This window comes from Trachymyrmex cornetzi, unplaced genomic scaffold, assembly GCF_001594075.2.
Source record: "Trachymyrmex cornetzi isolate Tcor2-1 unplaced genomic scaffold, Tcor1.1 scaffold21, whole genome shotgun sequence".
Taxonomy (NCBI): Eukaryota; Metazoa; Arthropoda; class Insecta; order Hymenoptera; family Formicidae; genus Trachymyrmex; species Trachymyrmex cornetzi.
The window spans coordinates 2,567,311-2,587,216 of NW_017296741.1; the positions used below are offsets into that span (position 1 = coordinate 2,567,311).

General features: G+C 33.8%; 1 protein-coding gene across 1 annotated transcript in view; it reads left to right on the forward strand.

Moving 5' to 3' along the window:
- The window catches only part of CycD (cyclin D), a 49,599-nt gene that overhangs the window by 1,118 nt on the left and 28,575 nt on the right, over window positions 1-19,906 (forward strand). Inside the window, exon 2 of the mRNA XM_018505697.1 lies at window positions 12,098-12,313. Coding sequence (XP_018361199.1) covers window positions 12,098-12,313 — 216 coding nt within the window. The remainder of the gene's footprint in view (window positions 1-12,097; window positions 12,314-19,906) is intronic.

The window sequence follows — 19,906 nt, forward strand, 5'->3', positions numbered from 1 at the left end:
CCCGAGATATAACCGAAAAGCACAGAAACGAGGAATAGATTTCACTGTCTGTACTTCTCGATTATGCCTCGGGTTTAATTAGTGTCGGTGTCGTTATATTGTCAGTTAAATAGATATGTTTAATCTTTGCTTTATCAATATATTTAATTTTCATGTAAAAAATAGTTTATTTACTGTTATTATCACAAAAATGTTTATCATATGAAGCAAACGAACATGATTATGAATTTATTTTGACACATGTAATATTTCTACTATTGAATTGATAGTTTGTGGTTCTGATACTATGGGAACCTAATGTACTTACAAATAGATTTCGTATAGAAGTAAGATTTCTTAATAAAAATATCATTGCATATTTGTATGATAATCTTAAAGTTGCTGATATCTTTACCTTACTTGTCATATCATCATATCTGAATGCGTGAAATGTCAATTCCGTGATTAGTGAATCGCTAATTTAAAATTATCAAGTATTATACTCTCGACATTTTTATATTAAGATTTTTTACTAAAAATTTATCTCAGGAACACGTTCTTTTAAAAAAGCTGTAAAACAAGATAACGATATTGAACTATCGTTAAGAATTACAGAATCGGAGAGTACTGAGAGTTGATTATGTATAATCTTTAAACGAGACTTAAGCCTAAAGCCTAATATACAATGTGTTTTCTTTCCTGTTTCTTGCTTTTTATCTCATGGTTTTTTCTTTCTTTGCAATCGTTTTATCGATAATCGTATTTCTTTTCACTTATTTCTTATTTCGGGCGACAAAAAACGAAAAAATCTGGATAAGAGATAGAAAGGCAAGAAATAAGAAGTGGTAAAAAGCAAGAAACGGGAAACATTGCAGATTAGGCTCGAGACAATTGAAAAACACAGGTAACAGGAACGGAAAACAACAGATTTTAATCTAACAGAAATCGTGTATACCAGAATACAATACGTAGGTATAGAATACAGAATAATACCATATGTTCCACCTTCGGATAAGCTATGTGATAATTTATCTAATGAACAAAAGAAAAAGTAAACGAGATAAAGGACGAGAGCGAAAGCGAGAGAGCAAGTAGCTGAAATTTATCGAAAGGTGGAACAACTCGACCTATGACTTTATTTGTTACTTATAAGTGAACTTGTAAGTGACAATTGAGCTTAAAATAAATCCTTAAAATACGGCAACCTGTTGCTATACGATGGCAAATTAATAATATTCAATAATTCAAACAGGCAGAATCTCATCATATTTTTTTAGAACTTTTAATTACGACTGTGTTCCAAAATTTACACTGTTAGTACTGAAAATCTCTACTGCGCATAACTTAAACTTTCTCCCTCTCTCTCTCTCTCTCTCTCTCTATATATATATATATATATATATATATGTGTGTGTGTATGTATTCAGCAGTGAATTTTGAATAGTTCTGACATTCTATTGTAAAAAATTGAGAAAATAAAGAAGTTCCTCTTTGATGTAAAAAAACTTTCAAATGTTTCGACTATTTAAAAAGTATTAAATATTAAGTTTCACGTAGCTAAGGTCATGATGACGTTCTCTTACGTCATTATAACTTATGTGTTCTACCTAAAGATTAGCTTCACCTTGACAATCGGACTGTGAACGATGCGGCTCGCGGTTGTTCTCTACTAACTACTTCAATTCTTTGTCGCGATATAATTAAATGCCAGACGACGCGTGATGGATGCGCGTCTAGCGCTCTCTCGTATTTCACATGTCTTTGTTTTTCGCGAATGTGCCTTCCTGAAAGGTAGAATCGCGAACGAGACAATCGAATCGCGATTACATTTGATTTGAATGTCAAAGAAATCGACCTTGAGACACGTAACAATTACGTATTTTGACAATTGTCGATTAAAAAAAAAGAGTAGGATGATCTAAAAATAAAACTTACCGGTGACCTATAGTCTGACGAATCGATCGATTATTTTTCATTTTTACTGTTTTTCTTTTTTTGTTCGACAACAAATAAAATTGTGAGAAGAGCTATTCTCGACATTTTATATGTGTACACACTGAAAAGTAAAAGATTGTTATCGTTCGTTGCGGAGTTAAAGATCTTGATCTAATGTTTTGGCTTGTCGTCCGAGAATCTTATTCTTAGACACGGCCGCGTGACAATAGAACTTTATTGTTCGATTTTAAAACGTAACGAAGGTGATGTGACCGATTGATGCTTCTAAAGAAGAATGTAATTGAATTGATTTGGATCCAAATATACATATTTTGCGGGGATGGATAAAGGTCAAGTTTCGTGCAAGACGTAAAATTTCAGCTCTCACATTTATGTTTTCCTGAGATGCGACTCGATATGTCACGGGAATGATATTTATTTTGCGCCATGCAATTTATATTTTATATTATGTCATGGTTGTCACAGACCTGGAAAACCGGGAAAAGTGAGGAAAATTAATATTGGTCATGGAAAACCGGGAAAAGTTTGGGAAAATGTAAAAAAGTCTGGAATTTTGAAATTTGCTCACAATTTCCTTAAATTGTTCTTATTCCAGATAATTGTTATAATTTTTTAATATTATATCTGACGTTTATAATGAAATACGTTCAAAACTTGCACACTTTAAACAATTTTAATAAAATAATTAAAATTTATATTTTATTCAGTATTTTTATTTGATCGCTCTTTTTTATAATTGCATTCTTTTTCCAATACCTACTAATTTATTTTTTGTTAGTTTGAATTTGTATCCAAATTTTAGTATGCTACTAAGTTTTTTTTGCGTTGTTTTTAATAATATAGGCTAACTTTCTTACAACTTTTGACTTTAAATGTATTAAAATTTACATATTTTATATTGGAAAGTTTTCCATTTTCATCTGGAAAACCTGGAAAAGTCAGGGAATTTTTTAATTTATTTTCTGTGGCAACCCTGTATACATACATTCGCATCTCACATGTCCACGGCGCGTGTGCGTGCGTTTACGTACACGTGTATCCACGGTCTCTCACGATCGATAGAAAATTAAATAAACTGATTGGTATCAATGTAGATTAATTTTAACTCTACCTTTAATTTACTCTTTAGTTTTTTAAATTTAGAACTAGGAAAAGATAGAAAGTAAGTTAAACTGAGATTATATAAAATAAAGATAAAAATGAATTCAACAATTTAAAGCATGCTAATCGCCGGACTGAGTGTCAGCTGAGCTCTGTAATGATTAAGAATCAATATACACATATACGCGAGTTCATGACATAAAACCTTGTTAGCATCATATTTAGATTCTTATTTATCGACTTTTCCTCGTGTCATATAAGCTTTTTAAATAATAAAAAGTCATTAAAAATTAATCTCAATTATATTCATTAATCTCAATTACTCTAAATAATATTACGGAATCTATATCTCGAATTTTTCATTTTTCGAATGAATTGCCGGGTTTAAGATAATATTGACGCTGAAATAGCAATGCAATTTAATAGTACAATTTTATAGTTTATATATTAAAATTTTTTATTTTAATTATTTTTTAAAAACATATGTTTTTTATTGAAATGATTTTTGATCGAAGTTCTATTATAAATTGCCGCAAAATTTTTATGGTATTTTTAAATACAATATAAAATCTCTAATTTTTTCAATATATATTGCTGTCCGACGTGACAGAAATTAATCAAGATTAAAGCGCACGATATAATATTGCAATAGATCAGTCTATCGAATGCTTCAGTAACGACCGAAAACCTGTTGCCGCATTTCTTTTGTCGCGACAGCATTGTGTTCTCGAGTATATACATACGTATATACTCATGCAAAACTGCTTGTTGATTTGCGACGAGGCAAAATCAACATTCTTTATGTTACGCATAATCGCGTCTTTCATTATCGGTATTCTACATGTGAAATTTTAGACATTTAAATTTGATATATGTAAAGTTAAGAATTACCAATTCATCAAAATTTATCTGCTTCTAAATTTAAATGTCTCAGATTGTAAAAAATGAGGAATTTACTCGTAGATTTCTTGAAATCTTGGATATTTAACATAACAGGATTATAAAACCAAGATTCTTCGAAAATTCGACTATTGAAAAAATATCTGGTTGAATTAATTGGCATTTTAATTGAAAATGGATGAATTCGAATTTTCTGATTAAATTTACTAAAATTTTAATTGATATAACCGAAATTCTGATTGATATACTCAAAATTATTTGATTTATCCGGTTTCAACCAGACATTTTTCTCCGATTTTCTCAGTGAAGTCTTCGAACTACCATCTAATCAAAGAATGATATAAAAGTTGTTTCAAGATATCAATATAAAGATTTATTTTTCTTTGATTTTCATTACATATAAAATATATTTGTATATATAATTTATAACGAACCTCAAGTACATTTTCCACTTGTAATCAATTATTTTCTATCTCGAATTATTTCTCGCAAATTTTTTATATAATTTAAAAGAAAATTAATTTTCTGCTGTAGTGTTGCGTTTATTGACAGTTACGACACAGAAATGTGACGTTTTTGACATTTCACTGTCATTGAACAGGAAATTCGGGCCGTCGTCGATAAGTCTGCCCCCCTCTCCTCTTGACTTACGTCACCGTGCGTTTCCAAAGCTGCTGATAAGGGAATTGTATTCATTGCGATTGACATCATCCATATTAAATTTTCACAGATTAAAGAACCAGAATCGGCAGCCGATCGATCGAGTGCCTATAAGTATGCTATATTGCTATCGCATGCGGTTATCAATTTCTGATTCAAAGTCAGCGATTCCAAAAAGAATCCTCCGTGTATTTATACTTTAAACGAGATATTGAATACTCGGGAACACGATGTAGTCTTATTCGCGTTCTCTCTCTCTCTCTCTCTCTCTCTCTCTCTCTCTCTCGCACGATAACGATATTGCAATATCACGGTTCGCGAGTTATCACAGGTCATTTGTGTCTAGCTTAATTAGGCTCGTCTGAATTAAGTGTACTTTTAGAAACGATAACAATATTGCAATATCACGGTTCGCAAGTTATCACAGGTCATTTGTGTCTAGCTTAATTAGGCTCGTCTGAATTAAGTGTACTTTTAGAAAGTTAAGATTAACAACTCTGTGATAATGATTTCGCGACTCGTCTTGAGCGAATAGAATAGAACAAGTTAGCTATCGATTTATACCCGTGTCACACTATGCATTGGAGGATTGTGAATTGAGGATTATAATTCAGCCAATTAAAACGAAACGGATTAAAATAAAAACTGCCTGATTGATCGAATTCTAATCTTTAATTTGTAATTCTCAATCTCCAACGCGTAGTGTGTGTGATACAGGCATTAGTTGACACGACAAATCCAAAACAATAACGTTATACGTGGCACAATGTTCTTGCTGAAAATAAAAACAAGAAATTATATAAGAAAATCCGTCGGATTTTGCAAGATAGATCATCAAAAAAGGCGAAAGAAATAATCTGTCTCATTAAAGATGTATTTTTTTAATAAAATGAAAAAATTAAATTTTCTTAAATATTATATTTGGAAGTAATACAAAAAGTTCGGCGATTTGGATAAAAAATTATTTCAATAAGAAATAAATGTTTTTTTTAAAAAATAATTTAGATAAAATGAAAAAATTTTTATTTGAACTATAAAATCATATATTGTTAAATATTGACTTTATTGAACTGTTTCATTGCATAATATTCATTTTTATACGAAAAGTATAAATTTCCAATTACAGTCAGTTGTTACAGAAACTACACCTACCTTATATATTCTTAATTTTGTCTTTATTGTTTTTTGTTCGACTTTTTTCTTCATCGGATGACGGATATAGTAATGATACAAATGATTGAAGTTCCTCCGCTTTCGGACCGAATCAGATCGGATTGCGTTTCTTCGATGTCGCTTTGCGTTCTTTCGCGTCGCTCTAATTTAAAACGGAGCTGAAACGATATCGAGTATATCGCACTCGGGGACCCCACACTCCGATAACACGTACCGCTCGATATGCGCCCGCTTTTTCTTTCAGCACAAAGGCCGAATTGTTTTCTTTAGCTGTCGAAAGAAGCGTCTTTGCGATTTGATAAGTTGGTGGTCATTACCATACTTACATACCTTCCGACTTTGAAAGCTCTATCGTTTTATCTGTGTATAATTACAATTATATGTGTGTATATATATATATATATATATGTGTTTATATATCTGTTACCTATTTCTCTTACGCCCTTTTTATCAATGTAGATTAACTTTAATCTCAACTCCTCTTTATCTTTTTCTAGTTCCAAGAATTAGAAGAACAAGTTGAACTAAGATTAAAGTTAATCTATATTGGTGAAAATGGGCGTCAGTGAGTCATACTTGATTTAATGATCAAAAACTGCTACAAAATTTACCGATATCGGAAGAATATTGATTCTTTTATTATATATGTATTGCAAAAATTATATATTTATAATTTCTCATTTAATTAACTCTCTAATAGTAAAATGAATTTTCAGAACGTGTTATGGAAAAGTAGGATCTAATCCAGTGCTATGTATTGTTTATTTTTCATCTAATTAAAATGCAAAATGTGTAAAAACAGAAAATAATATGAAACTTTTTTTTATTTACTTATAGATGAAAAAATACATCAGAATTTACTAAAATAAATAATGTCAGTGAAACAAAGAAATGCTTTGACTGACGAAACCATAGATCGTATTGCATCAAGGTTGCCATATCAAAATTTTCGAAATAAAACTTACAGGTAAAAAATCCCAGACATTTTGCTTGTTTCGAATATAAAAATGTGTGTAGGTTAGTAAAATTGATCAGAACAGTCAACGAATAATTTCACATTTAATTATTCATTAGATTATGTAAGAAATTGATCAATTGTAATCTATTATTCTCCTCACGTTCGACTGTGATTGGTCAATTTCTTATAGCTTAAGGATTACTACATCTATTGTCAACTAGAACTAACACACGATAGCGGGGGGACTTAAAGTAGAATATTTAGAAAATTTCCTAAAATCATAATTATCTGGGACATCTTTTAGGAAATTTCACGTTCCCGGATGTCCTAAAAAAAGGGACGGAGAACACTAATTCAACCTCGATCTTACTATTAGACAGTTAATGTGTTATTCTGTAGAAGCAATAATAATACAATGTCCATCATTTATTTTACTACACAAAAAATTATATTAAAATTATATTTTAAAATTAATATTACAAAATTTTAATGATTTAAAACATTCAACTTATTTTCTGAAAATCTTTGTTTTTTAAGTTATAACGTCGTTGTTATAGCTGATAACAAATGAGAATTATATAATATATATAATTGTAATGCATATAATTACAGACGTATAATTACATATGTATAATACATATAATTATGTATAATACGAGTAATATTTTACTCGACAGTTTTACTCATACAGTGCAACATATTTTTCCATATTTAATGCAATGTAATTTCGATACGGTAGACTTGTTCGAACAAATTTTCGGTATTTGTAACTTTGTTTGCATCGATATCGTTCTTTTCTTCGAGCATTTAATTGCTCCTGCGTACCAGACATTTAATCGCAATAACCGAATTCACGCGATGACCTCGACGATGTTGTTTCACGACGAAAGCGAGTCGCCTGGGTCGCGCACGCGTGTGCGTGTGTGTGTACGTGTGTGTGTACGTGTGCGTGTGTGTGTACGTGTCCGTGTCACAGTAGCACGCATAGCAAGTTCGCATCGAATTCTTCGACATTGCGTTCGTTGAATTCTTTGACATTGCGTTCGTCGATCCAGCCGACGCAATTGACAGATCCTCATATTCGTCGATCGAATATATTCGACTTAAAGCGATTGCAGCTAGCCCTAATCGCGATTCTATGGTGTTCCTAAGTTTGCATTTTTTTTCCTTAGCGATCTTCGAAAATTAGATTCGAAACAAACATTTTTAAGTAATTTGTAGTTTCCAATTATATTAGAAGTTTTGACAATTAAAAGCGAACACAGTTTCGTTAACAATGAATTTATTTTAGACACCTGTCGGATTAAAAATTATTTTTATTTAATTATTATTATCAAAAAGAAAACTAAAGTTGCATAATTTAGCTTGTTAAATGATACTAATCGAGGTTGAACCTTGAGTAACAGCGTAAAATAATTTATAAAGTCAATCATTTGATTTTAACAGAGATAAACATATAACTTTTTGATTCCGTAATCTCAAATCCGATGATTTTTTTTAGTTTCGCGAATTATTAGAAATATATACAACTTTATTTAATTAATTTTCGTTCAATGTACTCTTTATTGTGACAAGTACATCAACGAGCTTTTAAAGACAGGACGTGGCACTTCCTTCACTCATCCCCGATTTTTTTGCACGTCACTCTGTATATGAACTCGCGCAAATGTTGCTGATAGCGAAAGTGTTGAATTACGAGTCGCGAAACCGCGGGCAATTTAATACCGGATTTGTACTGGTTTTTTTCCTATCAAATTTTGGATTTTTTATGTGTGTAAAAACTCTCGTAAAAACGGATGGGCTGTTGAACGAGTTTTACCTAATTATTATCGGTACACACAAGACGTACACCGGTCGCGGTCGGCTTTATCGGCGACAATTCTGCTTAATTGGCGCCGAACTTATAAAAGAGATCGGCGAGCTCGATAGAGTCATGCAGATAAGAATAACAAAGTTCTAAGACGGCTCATCTTCAAAAGAGGGAGATCCGAAATATATCCATTACTAATTAAAAGGCGCGAGCGCGTGTATCGCGAATATAAATGTAAAACCACGTTTTTGAACGAACGTTGATAATTGCTTTACTCGGCACTTTAAACAAATGCTTCTAGAAAATACGTATATAGCAATACGCATGGGCGTATCCAGAATTTCAGTTAGGGAGGGATAAAAAAATCTTTACATATTTAAAAGCAAGTCTTTGAGCATCATCAGACATTTTTACGAATAAGTGTAAGTCATGAATTGGGCAATAAACGTTCTATTTTTCATCGTAAAAATGATTTTCATAATTCGTTTCTTTTTATCAAAATTCTACCCCCTCTCGCGTACGGTCCACGGCATTTGTACGATATAAGACCCGCATTTAGTACAAATTAAATTCGAAACGCACGTCATTCTGTATGTGAGAGAGAGAGAGAGAGAGAGAGAGAGAGAGATTTAGAATGTTAAAAATAGTCTATTATTATTTAATGAAGTATTCAAGTATTACGTTGTAATAAATAACGAATACGGTTATAGTAAATAATGTAAAATATTACATTAAATTAAAGAAAAAAGACATAATTCTAAATTAAAAAATTGTATTTATTTTGTATTGATATAATATTAAAAAATAAAATAAGGTATATTATATAATACCGAATAGTATATTATATAATATATACCGAAGAATTATAGGAATGCCTTTTCTTGATGACTTGCGGTCTCTTTTCGCCGCTTGTGCATTTTGTGGATTCTCCTTTGCTCCCAACTTAGCTCGCTCAGCCTTTCGTCGATGTTTGAACAGATGCAAGATAATCTGTCGAACCGATTTTTCGTTGAAGAATATCGTTGAATGGTGTGTTCACTCCCTCGGGATAATTAATATTGACGAAATTTAAAGGTTAAAAGGAAAGGTTTCGACGGAAACGTCCTTTTTAGTAGGAACCAATTTCGAAAATTTTCCATGTCAATTTTGTTTCTTTCTTATTTCTCTTCAGGCGGAACTAATCTCACATATGACTTTCGTCGATTTGGTGTAGCGCGATTATTTCGTTAAGCCCGTGTTGCTAATTGGTGGCGGCGGCGGCGACGGCGGGGTAATTACGAGAGTGTGCGTGAGTGCGTGCGGCAGCGAGGACTGGCTAGCTGACTGCGGCGATCGTTGGTCACGCTCAATAAGTTCCTCTCACGCGGCTCGACAACGCACGATCACTCGGCTCGGCACCCCGAGGCGCCCGGGCGGAGTTAATTCGCGATCCTACCGCAAATTCAGCGGTCCCCGAAACTTCAAAGGCTCTCCGGGGTCCGTCGGCTCTGCGATTTATGTAAACACGCGGTAATAATAAACATGCGGCAATAAATGCGATAACAAAAGAAAAATGCGATTCATTCCGTTGATTCCGCGATTGCGTTGATGCACGCGATAAATCATCGATAAGATACTGGGAATTCCTTTGTTTTTAATTCTTCATATATAAAATCGTACTTTAACTCTTTGTACTCTGGGTTTTTTTGTTCAGTCCAAGTTTCTTTTTTACTGTTCTAGGCTTTCAAAAAATTTAGAAAAATTCAGAGTTACTTTTCAATACTTTATTTTCTTACTAAAAGTAATTTTTTAACGTAAATGTTAAAACTTCAGTAAAAATTACAATTTTAGTAAGAGTAAAATTTAAGAGTGAAATTTCACTTGTATATAACAAAAAAAAACCCAGATTGCAAATGGGTTAATTGATCTGTATGACGGAATATAGAATGAGAGAGGAAGTTCGCTAGAGAACTCGGATAAATCTCGGATAAATTTGTAAGCGTCAAAACTAATGAAATGCAATTAATTATCTTTACCACACATAGGTAGTTAATCCATTTTCTACGATAAGACTGTGTTTTACTAGTCCTTTTTCTCCAGGTCCTTTTAAAGAGATCGTTAAATTTTACGGTGAAATTTATCCGATGGAAGATTTCCGAAGTCAAAAAGAGTTCTCCGACCTGTGGCCAAGGCGATCGACCTGCAGTCGTAGTGACAGTGTCACGACCGTGCTTGTTAAAATACGATTGAAGGAAATCCGGTGTGATATTCGTGCGTGTCTTCACCTAGGTTTACAGACGATTGTCGTGCGAAAATTCGTTTCTTCTCTCTCTACGTGAACCCTTTGAGTACTATAAGGAAGAATAAATTTTGAAAGTTTCTTGAAAAATAAAATGTATTGTCTATATTCTTTTGAGTGGAATCTTATTATAAAGAGTGAAAATTGAGCTAGTCTTTAAAAAGAGTGGCTCATTTTTCAATCTTTAATCTATTTCTTCCTATTTATAAGACAGCATGTTTTTAATTTTTTTCTTCATATGAATATTCTATATATGAAAATTTCTTTAATTTTCTATATATGTAGATTATATAAGTATAGATACATATGAAGAAAAAAAATAAAAAAGATATTGTGTATATATATATATATGTAGAGAGAGAGAGAGAGAGAAGAAAATTAAGATGTTCCATAAATAAAACGTTGGGAAGAAATGTGGGTTAAAATGAGATTTCACTCTAAGAAAGAAGAGTAAAATCTCACTCTCTAAAAGTTTTAAAGAGCAAGAGAATTTTAATCACGAATCTATTGGAATCGCATTCACAAAGTTGGAGAGGAGAAATTTCAATTGTTACATTAACTCTCTCTCTCTAACTGGTATACGATGGATTTTGAGAAAATATTCAGGAAGGTGGAGTTAGATTGCCTAGATACTCTGTTCTGTTTATTTTTCATCTAATTAATATACAAAATAAAAAAAAATTACTGAAATATAATAAATAAATAAAATTTACCGATTTTAAATAATGTGACAGTAAATAAAAAACTTTAACTGACGAAGTCGTAGGGTCACCTTAATCCTACCATTAAGATATGAACACAAACTTCACAAAGGAAACAGATTTTCTGCTTTCCGACAACCAGTGTCAAGTTTCCTGCTTTAACACGTGTTTACTATCAAGTCCCTTGGTCCAAGGCCGGGATCGCCTTCAATAAGTCGGCGAATACAATCTAGAAAAACATGTCTACTATGTCTACTATGTATTGTTGGAAAGCAGAAAATCTGCTTCTTTTGTGTTTCTCCCTTTTTAGAGGGTTAATCGACTTCTGATTTTCCAACACCACGCTCATATGTATAACAATATTTTTATATGTGAGAATACCTAATCGTTACGTTCAATCGCAACGCGGACCTGCTGGTGAGCTAAATTTGCATTACGAGTTGCGTATCTGGACGTTATCACGCGGCGATTCTCTCTCGATCATCCGATCTTGAAACGATTTCTCGTTGCGTTATCATGTGACGTGCGTGTTACATCAGTACGTATAATGTTGTAAATGTATCATTCTGCGCCTGTTGCAGGTATGCGAGGAGCAGAAGTGCCAGGATGAGGTCTTTCCCCTGTCGATGAACTACGTCGACAGGTTCCTCTCGATCTGCCCAATCAGGAAGTCGCAGCTGCAACTGCTCGGCACCGCCTGCCTGCTGCTGGCGTCGAAGCTGCGTGAAACATCGCCGCTCACGGCCGAAGTCCTGGTTTTCTATACCGATAATTCCATCACTCTCGACGATCTATGGGTAAGTGAACACGAGAAAAAGATTGATCATGATATTCGGTGAGAGAATGAGAGACACCATCGTTTATTTACCGGTTCGAACGCGCCTCCTTCGATCGATATATTTTGTCTCACAATGTGGCAGCTATGAATTGCGTATTAATTTTTTGACCCATATAGACGCAAATCGCAGCTTTATCTTATCGCGAAACTGTTAAATGGTCTTTGCAACAAGCCAATTATCTGCAAGCGAAAACAATCGCATAACAATAAGTTGATAATTTTCAAATGTTCTGAATCCCATAGTTATAGATGCATGAAAAAAAGTTCCTCATATAAGTAATTATCTTAAAAATCTTGTTCGGAAGAAACAAACTGAAAAATATTGCTCAGAATTCTTAAAGTTTGATATTTGTACATTTCTCTCTCTCTCTCTCTCTCTCTCTCTCTCTCGGATATAAATAATGTAATTTTAACTCTGTACTTCAATAAAAAAATATATAACTATAAAAATAAATCATACGAAGGAAAGTAGCGGATCTATTGCAGTCAATTCTTTATTTTAACTGCTGAAAGTTGCCGAAATGTCCTGATATTTACTACTATAAGTTTCTATGTCGTTCAATTAATACCTGCAACTTTAATTTATATGTGATCTAACTATTAAAAAGTTTTATTATATGAAAATTGCGCACTGTTTACTGCGTCGACTCTCAATGTCTATTTTAATTGTCAATTTTTTGTTACAAAAATGTAAATTTTTTAGGGTTTTCTGAGCACCCTATCTACTTAAAGATTGTACTCTGAAAAGTCTGGTTATGAAATAACCAAACTTTTCAGAGTATGTTCTTATTCGCGTCAATTTTAAGCAGCAGTTTCTCGTTTTACTTTAACTTGCTAACGCGTTGTACGGACAAAATCAGTCGAACTCCGTGGCACGTGCGAACGAACAAAGCACACGCACGGTACCGCTAGTCGCGCGTACTCGTTGTCAGCTCTACTGCATAATTATCCAAATAGACATTCCTAATGTGAGAGATCCAGGAGATCTTTCCACAATGTAGGACGTCAAAGCGATCGATATCTCATACTCCCGTTGTGCAGAATATAGAGTAACAATCAATGTAAATAGAAGTGCACGAGGAAAAAATAGCGATCGGTGACCCATAGATCCATTTATGTATCTGGGTTATGATGATCAGCGATACTGCAAACACGAACGTTTTCGTGCACATTTGAAGTTAGGTAAATATGCGAATACAAAATTACACTCTCCGATGTAGATCGTCGAGGTGGATATTTAAAACGACACGACTACTCGAAAATCAGTTTTAAATCATAATCGTTGAATTTAAGTTAACTGAGATGTAATTGACTTTCTCTTTTTCTCCCACTTTTGTGAAACTAATCCTTATATAAAATTTTTGTGGAAAAAATTTTTACGATATGCGATTTGATTAGATAATATAATTCAGAATTGTTGCCCATTTTTTTACGACTCACGTCTCAGTTAAAAGAGCATATTTTTAATTGTTTGAACAAACAAGACATCAAGAAATTTCGTTTTTTTTTTTCGGATTTTTATTTCTGTAAAAGTTGTAAATTTTTTTTATATTTTAAAAATATAAAATTTTTAGAAAAGAATTTTTTGTTATATACGCCAGAACGTTAGGATTTCTGTAGATGAATATTTTGTTACAAATATTCTTGATTTATCTAACAAGTGCAGCTCTTTTTTTATTAACGTACTTAGTTGGTTTCCTTCATATTAATACTACTTATGAAACTTTTATGGAAGAAATATAAAGCACGTGTACGATCGGACAGTCGAATTTGTTTTCCGGATTCAAGCAAAATCCACTCAGTGTTGTCGTTTCTTACACAGACCGTCTTAAAGCGGCAAAATCACAATATTTAAAGTTCTTTAATTCTGTTTTGTATGGCAGGGATTTGTGTCTAATATAAGAAGAGAAAGCTTGCTGTTTGTTCTTACGAGCATTGACCCCATCGTACATCGGTTATATACGTATTGAGTGTGTATACAAAGTATTGGAAAGAGCGATTAACCAGCATAATCGACGTATATCATACTTTGTTTTTAAACTTGTCGAAGGATATATCGCTTGTTTGATAGAAAAGTAATATATCTTAAAATTAGTAATTTTTCAAGAGAACATTTAAAAAATTCTGAATTGAAAAAAATTATCTTTTCTATAAGCAATCATTGCGAATTTGGTCAGAGTAGATAGAAGATAAGCGACACACTTATGTTCTCTAGCGTTAAATTGAAGGAATTACAAATGTATTGTGCGTTTTATCAACAAAAAATATACATTATACTTTAGAGTTGATTTCCTGTCATTATGTTAAAAATATTAATTTTTGAATTTTTTTTTGTGTGTTACTTTTCTATCAGATAAGCAATATTTCTGTGATTTCCAAGAAAGTTTATAATTCAATAGTTCACAAATTTGATAAATTGTTTAAAATTTAATAATAATATAAATATTTTAATACTGCAGATAATAATAGTTTAAAAATATAAGTTCGATTATATAAATTATAAATTATTCTTTTATAAAAACTGAAAGAATAAGTTTAATACGTTCAACAAATATTTGTAAGTATTTTTGTAATTATTATTATACATGCTGAAGAATTAATTTTCTAAAAAAGATTATTTTTTGTGATCGAGAATCTAAAAGTAAAGAGACAAAATTATAAACTTATTATAAAAAGCTTAGACATCCATTGTCTTGCGGATTACAAATAATGTAATTCCTCATTTTTTTTTTCGATATCTCTAACGAGGATCTCAAAGTAAATTTGGGAGGTTGTTTTATTCTCCCTAAAAAAAAAAGCGGACCTAGCCTTCTAAACCGGTCTTGGAACACACGGATTGAAGACGCGGATTTCGTTAAATGCGCATGTTTGATCGCGATATCTTACCGCTTCTACAATAGTCTCGAGCGGACTACATTATCGTGGTGGTCAGATCGTAGATTAAATACGTATCGACCGGTCCAAGCAACATATTCGTCGCACAAAGTTGCAACGAAACGTCACGTCAAATCGTGTTCATTAGATGAATGATATAGCTTGTCCGGGAGCGCAAATTTCAATGCGAGATGGTCCAATCGACACGGTGACGTGGCTCCACGTGAACTATTTTGGGCCGTACCAGGCGGTCTTCGACGACTTCAGCTATAATGGGATGGCGATCATCTTTCTTCTTTTCTCTTTCTCTCTCCCTTTCTGTCTAACGTCCGCTCTCTGACGTCGTGCGATTTCTTTGCGGCCTCGAAAGTTGAATATCTTCTCAACGTGTCCGTCTCGCAAGTTTTCACGGAGATACTCGCGCTTGATCGGTATTGAATCGTTAATATCGCCATCCACCAGACAGATGTAGCAATTAATCGTACATTGGTACTTTCTCATTATAATAACCATCTAAATACCATCTACAGTTTCCCCCCGCAAGCATTAATTATATTGATGACGATGAGAGCCACTCATGACATTTTGCGTTGTCAAAATGGTCAAGTAACAGTTTTTCTAGGACTTGTGAATGGATCTCTGAATTATTTAAATCTCTGAATTTTATCCGACTGGATCAAAATGAGAGGCGGGTATATTTTGAAAATATGCACTAGTGTTTATTGTACAAAGTTAACGTATGTGATGAATCCGCGTAATTATAATAGTTGTATAGATAAAAGAATATGCGACAGATGTTTGTTTATATTTTCAATATGCAAATATAGGTATGTCTTAATTTTATTTTATTTCAATTTAGATTTGAAGTTAATTTATATTAACTTGGAAACCTAATTTTTTTTACATAAACATCACTGATGTGTTTTTTACACTTCAATTAAAAGTCACTATTATTAATTACATGTTACATATTATATTATTGATTGTCCTACAATTTATTAATATTTCAGATCAATATGTACAAAGATTTACTTGATATTTTTTTGAAGAAGGTAAAAAATAAAACATAAGTATGGGTTCCTTTTTAGTAAAGATTCTGAGATTGAGCTTTATTTCTTGCTGCTGACATAAAAATTACTCCAGGTGATTATTTCCAGGTATTAAAGCGAATTTTTAAATTATAGGCTCTAGTCTTTTATTTTATAAACTTATCATTTATTCACCTCTTTTATTAACTTGTTCTTTTAAGTCACGACTTATTAACTTTTGAAAATTGTCGTCTTTTGAAAACTAAAAGAGACTTTTAATTATCATTTTTATGTAATACACAGTATTATTCTATTTATCGTTCTATGAATTTATTCCGATCGGGCACATTCCTCGACGAAATATGAGAATTACATCAGCGTTTGCTCCTCCGTTTTACAAGAGTACAAGGATATCTTGTTCAAGCGCTCCTCTATTGGTGGCATGCCAGATAACTCGTCACCAGTGTCAGTAGCGTATCTCCACCGACGCGACTCCAATCCGATCATTATTTCTGTGAATCATCGCCATTTCTTTACAATCTATTGTGATGTTAATCGCAAAAAATGTGCACGATATTGGCCTGTCATGCAACGTTTTGCTTCTTTGAAGACCTTTTTATTTAAAAAAAAAACCAATATTGTAGTACTATTAACCTTGTAACATAAAGTTGCATATTTCTCCGTAGGAACAAAAACCTCCTCACTGTACGATGAAAGCAAGAGTCTTTGCCGACAATTCTAAATATAACATCGAAATACTAATTTTAGATATTTTAAATTCTTTCAGATAAAAAATTTTTTTCTTAAATTATATGTTTCCGTAGCTAAAAATTTTTTAATTATTCGTGGTAGTTACCAATTTGACGACGAATATTTCAACTACGTTTCTGTTGGCTCCCTGCGATCTTGTCTCATTTGTATTCTCACCACGATAAACCGCGACGAATTGATTCTTTTGCAGAAATTACAATACACCGCGACTTCTGCGGACTACCGTGTGATATGAAACTTAATAATCATACCTCGTATCGGATATCAAACTATGCAGAGTCTAGTCTTCGTCGCGAAAAACATGACTACAAATGCAAAGTTTCGGTGAAACTTCGTTTAGCTATTCGACTTTCCTTTTTGAGATCTTCAGTTTCTCAAAGAAAAGAAAGCTTTTAAAGTCCACTGTAGTGCCGAGTCTTTCCTTTTTATTTTTGTAAAAGAATCTTTTGGACCCAAAGACATCAGAACAGGATGGATATCTCTGACTCATTCCGTACGACGTTCAGGATGTCACAATGAGCATTATCGCCTGCTGGCCGAAAAATTCCATTCATAATTTTCACGCCCTACGTAGAAAGGGATCGATTCATCTCTTGTTCACCATTTTTCTCTATAAATTATATGATTCCTACAGCTCGTAGGCATACAAACCGGGCGATCGGGACACGTTGTTGTCTACGCGAAGAAAACAGGCTTCGTAAATTTAAATGCTCTTCAGCATTCGTCTGACACGTGGTGGTCATCTGTGTGTGCGACCCACGCATATGTGTGCACGACGACGAATTCCGTCTCTCTTGAGGAACACCGGAGCGAGTGCGCGCAACGCGACTCTCCGTGCTCCCGGGTAAACACGCGATAGCCTGAGCAAGCCCAAATAGATAACAGCTGATACGGGAAACGATTATTTAATTTCCAGCCACTTTCTCACTCTCTTTCTCTCCCTTTCTATCTCTGTCTTTCTGCTTCTCTGCTGCGCAGCCCACCGCCGCGCCGTTCGATTACGTGTGTGCGAACGCTCGCTTCTCGTTTAAACCGCCGTCAAGGTTACGTGAAATTCTTGCCTCGCCTACTACTGGCTTTTAAACTCTCCTCTCCCTTCTCAGGTTGCACCTCTCTTTCGTTACCGATTGAGATATTCACGTTCGCCGACGTACGAAATATGTGAGGGTATAAAGTTTCAGGGAGACACCATTTCCTATAAATGTCTGTTTCATTGGAAGTGATAAGAATGTTATGAAAGAGGAAATAGTTTTATCAATTATCGTACACTAAGAAATGATAAAATTGATATTAATATCTATTCCAATAACCTCATTAATATACTCTCGTTGATTACGTCTATTACGAATTTCTATTTTTTATTATGATAAATTAATTTATCATAATTAAGTTTATAATAAATTATATTTAATAATTTATTTTATTATGAGATAAAATAATTTATTAAACATGACAATGCAGAACAATGCTAAGACTAATCAAATCTAATGATGCGTCTAAATTTTTTTTTATTTAGGAGAAAGAAAGATAGAGTAACTCCAGTAGATTTAATCAGATGTAAAAAAAAAAGAACATATAAAGAATAAATTATAGAAATTAGATAAAAGGATATTATATGAGATAGCATGGTTGAAAAAGTCCGTCGCGTGCTATTGCGGTTGAATTGTTAACGAGATGTTAAAGGGAGTGGAACGGTGTTTCGGACACACAGACGCCGTAGCTGCAGGTGCGGGAAAGCGAGAGGGAGATAATCAGCGCGTAAAACAGTCGAAATGTTGGTTGGAGTAATTGCTGTTTTTTTTTTTTTTTTTTTCGGGGGGAATTCAACAGGACTGTAAAAGCACGCGGGTAAAAGCCGCTGTTGATGCTTCACGCCTGGTGCTTTCCGAATCGTGCAACACGTGAAAAAAGTGACTAATCATCAATAAATAAACAGGAAGGTGCCAGGTAAGGGCGTGACGCACCTGCATCACGGTACTGTGCACACGCCGGTCAAAACACTGTCGGAATGAATAAATTTCCATCGAATCCACAGGTAGCAATTTCGGAAACGCACGTTTATTCGTTCCGTCGCGGTTGAGATTTTTTTTAATGGACCATTGGAAAAATTGCAATTTCGATGTAATTAGTCACTTACAATCCGGATGCAGCTAATCACTTCGATAATTCCCGATTACTTTTCATTCGCCTTTTCAATTTAAACTTTATTCGAAAATATCTATGCTTATTACATAGGGATTGAAATGAGTGTCGTGCTTAATTAATAGATGAAAAATTTGTAGCAATGATAATAAGATTTCTCGAAAAAATTGACCTGTTGCTTGTGAAATTTATATTGGAGAAATAGAATGAATCAGACTCAAAACGGAAGTAATGTGCGGAAATAATTGAGAGCTCCTTTAAACTTTGTACAGCCGATAATATCGCATGACAATAATTATTATCGTTACTGCATTAACTGTATTAATTCTTGAAAACCGAACGAAGTTGCTTAGCGTTGAATATCGGGAAGAAATTAGAGAAAGAAGATTCTTCGTCTTTGCATCTGCGAAGAGCCGAAAGTCAGCTCGTCGATACGACGCGAAATTGCATTCTGGCGCACGCCTGTACATACACGGTACAATACAAGGCGATGTTAAAGATCCAGCGCTACGCACGCGGAACATAGGTATCTATACATCCATCGTGCGTGCAGCCTCGAGTATTCCGGCCGGGTGGTTGGCGACGTGTTGCGTCCGCCGCTGGAGCGCAGGCATTGAAAAGGGGGGAGCAGGTGAGGGCCAGGTGCGCGGCCGCGCCGCGGAGTATAGTTCTTTCGAGGGGTGGTGCACCGGGCCCCGTGGCACAGCGCGACGAGACGCGACGCCCCGCGGCAGCTG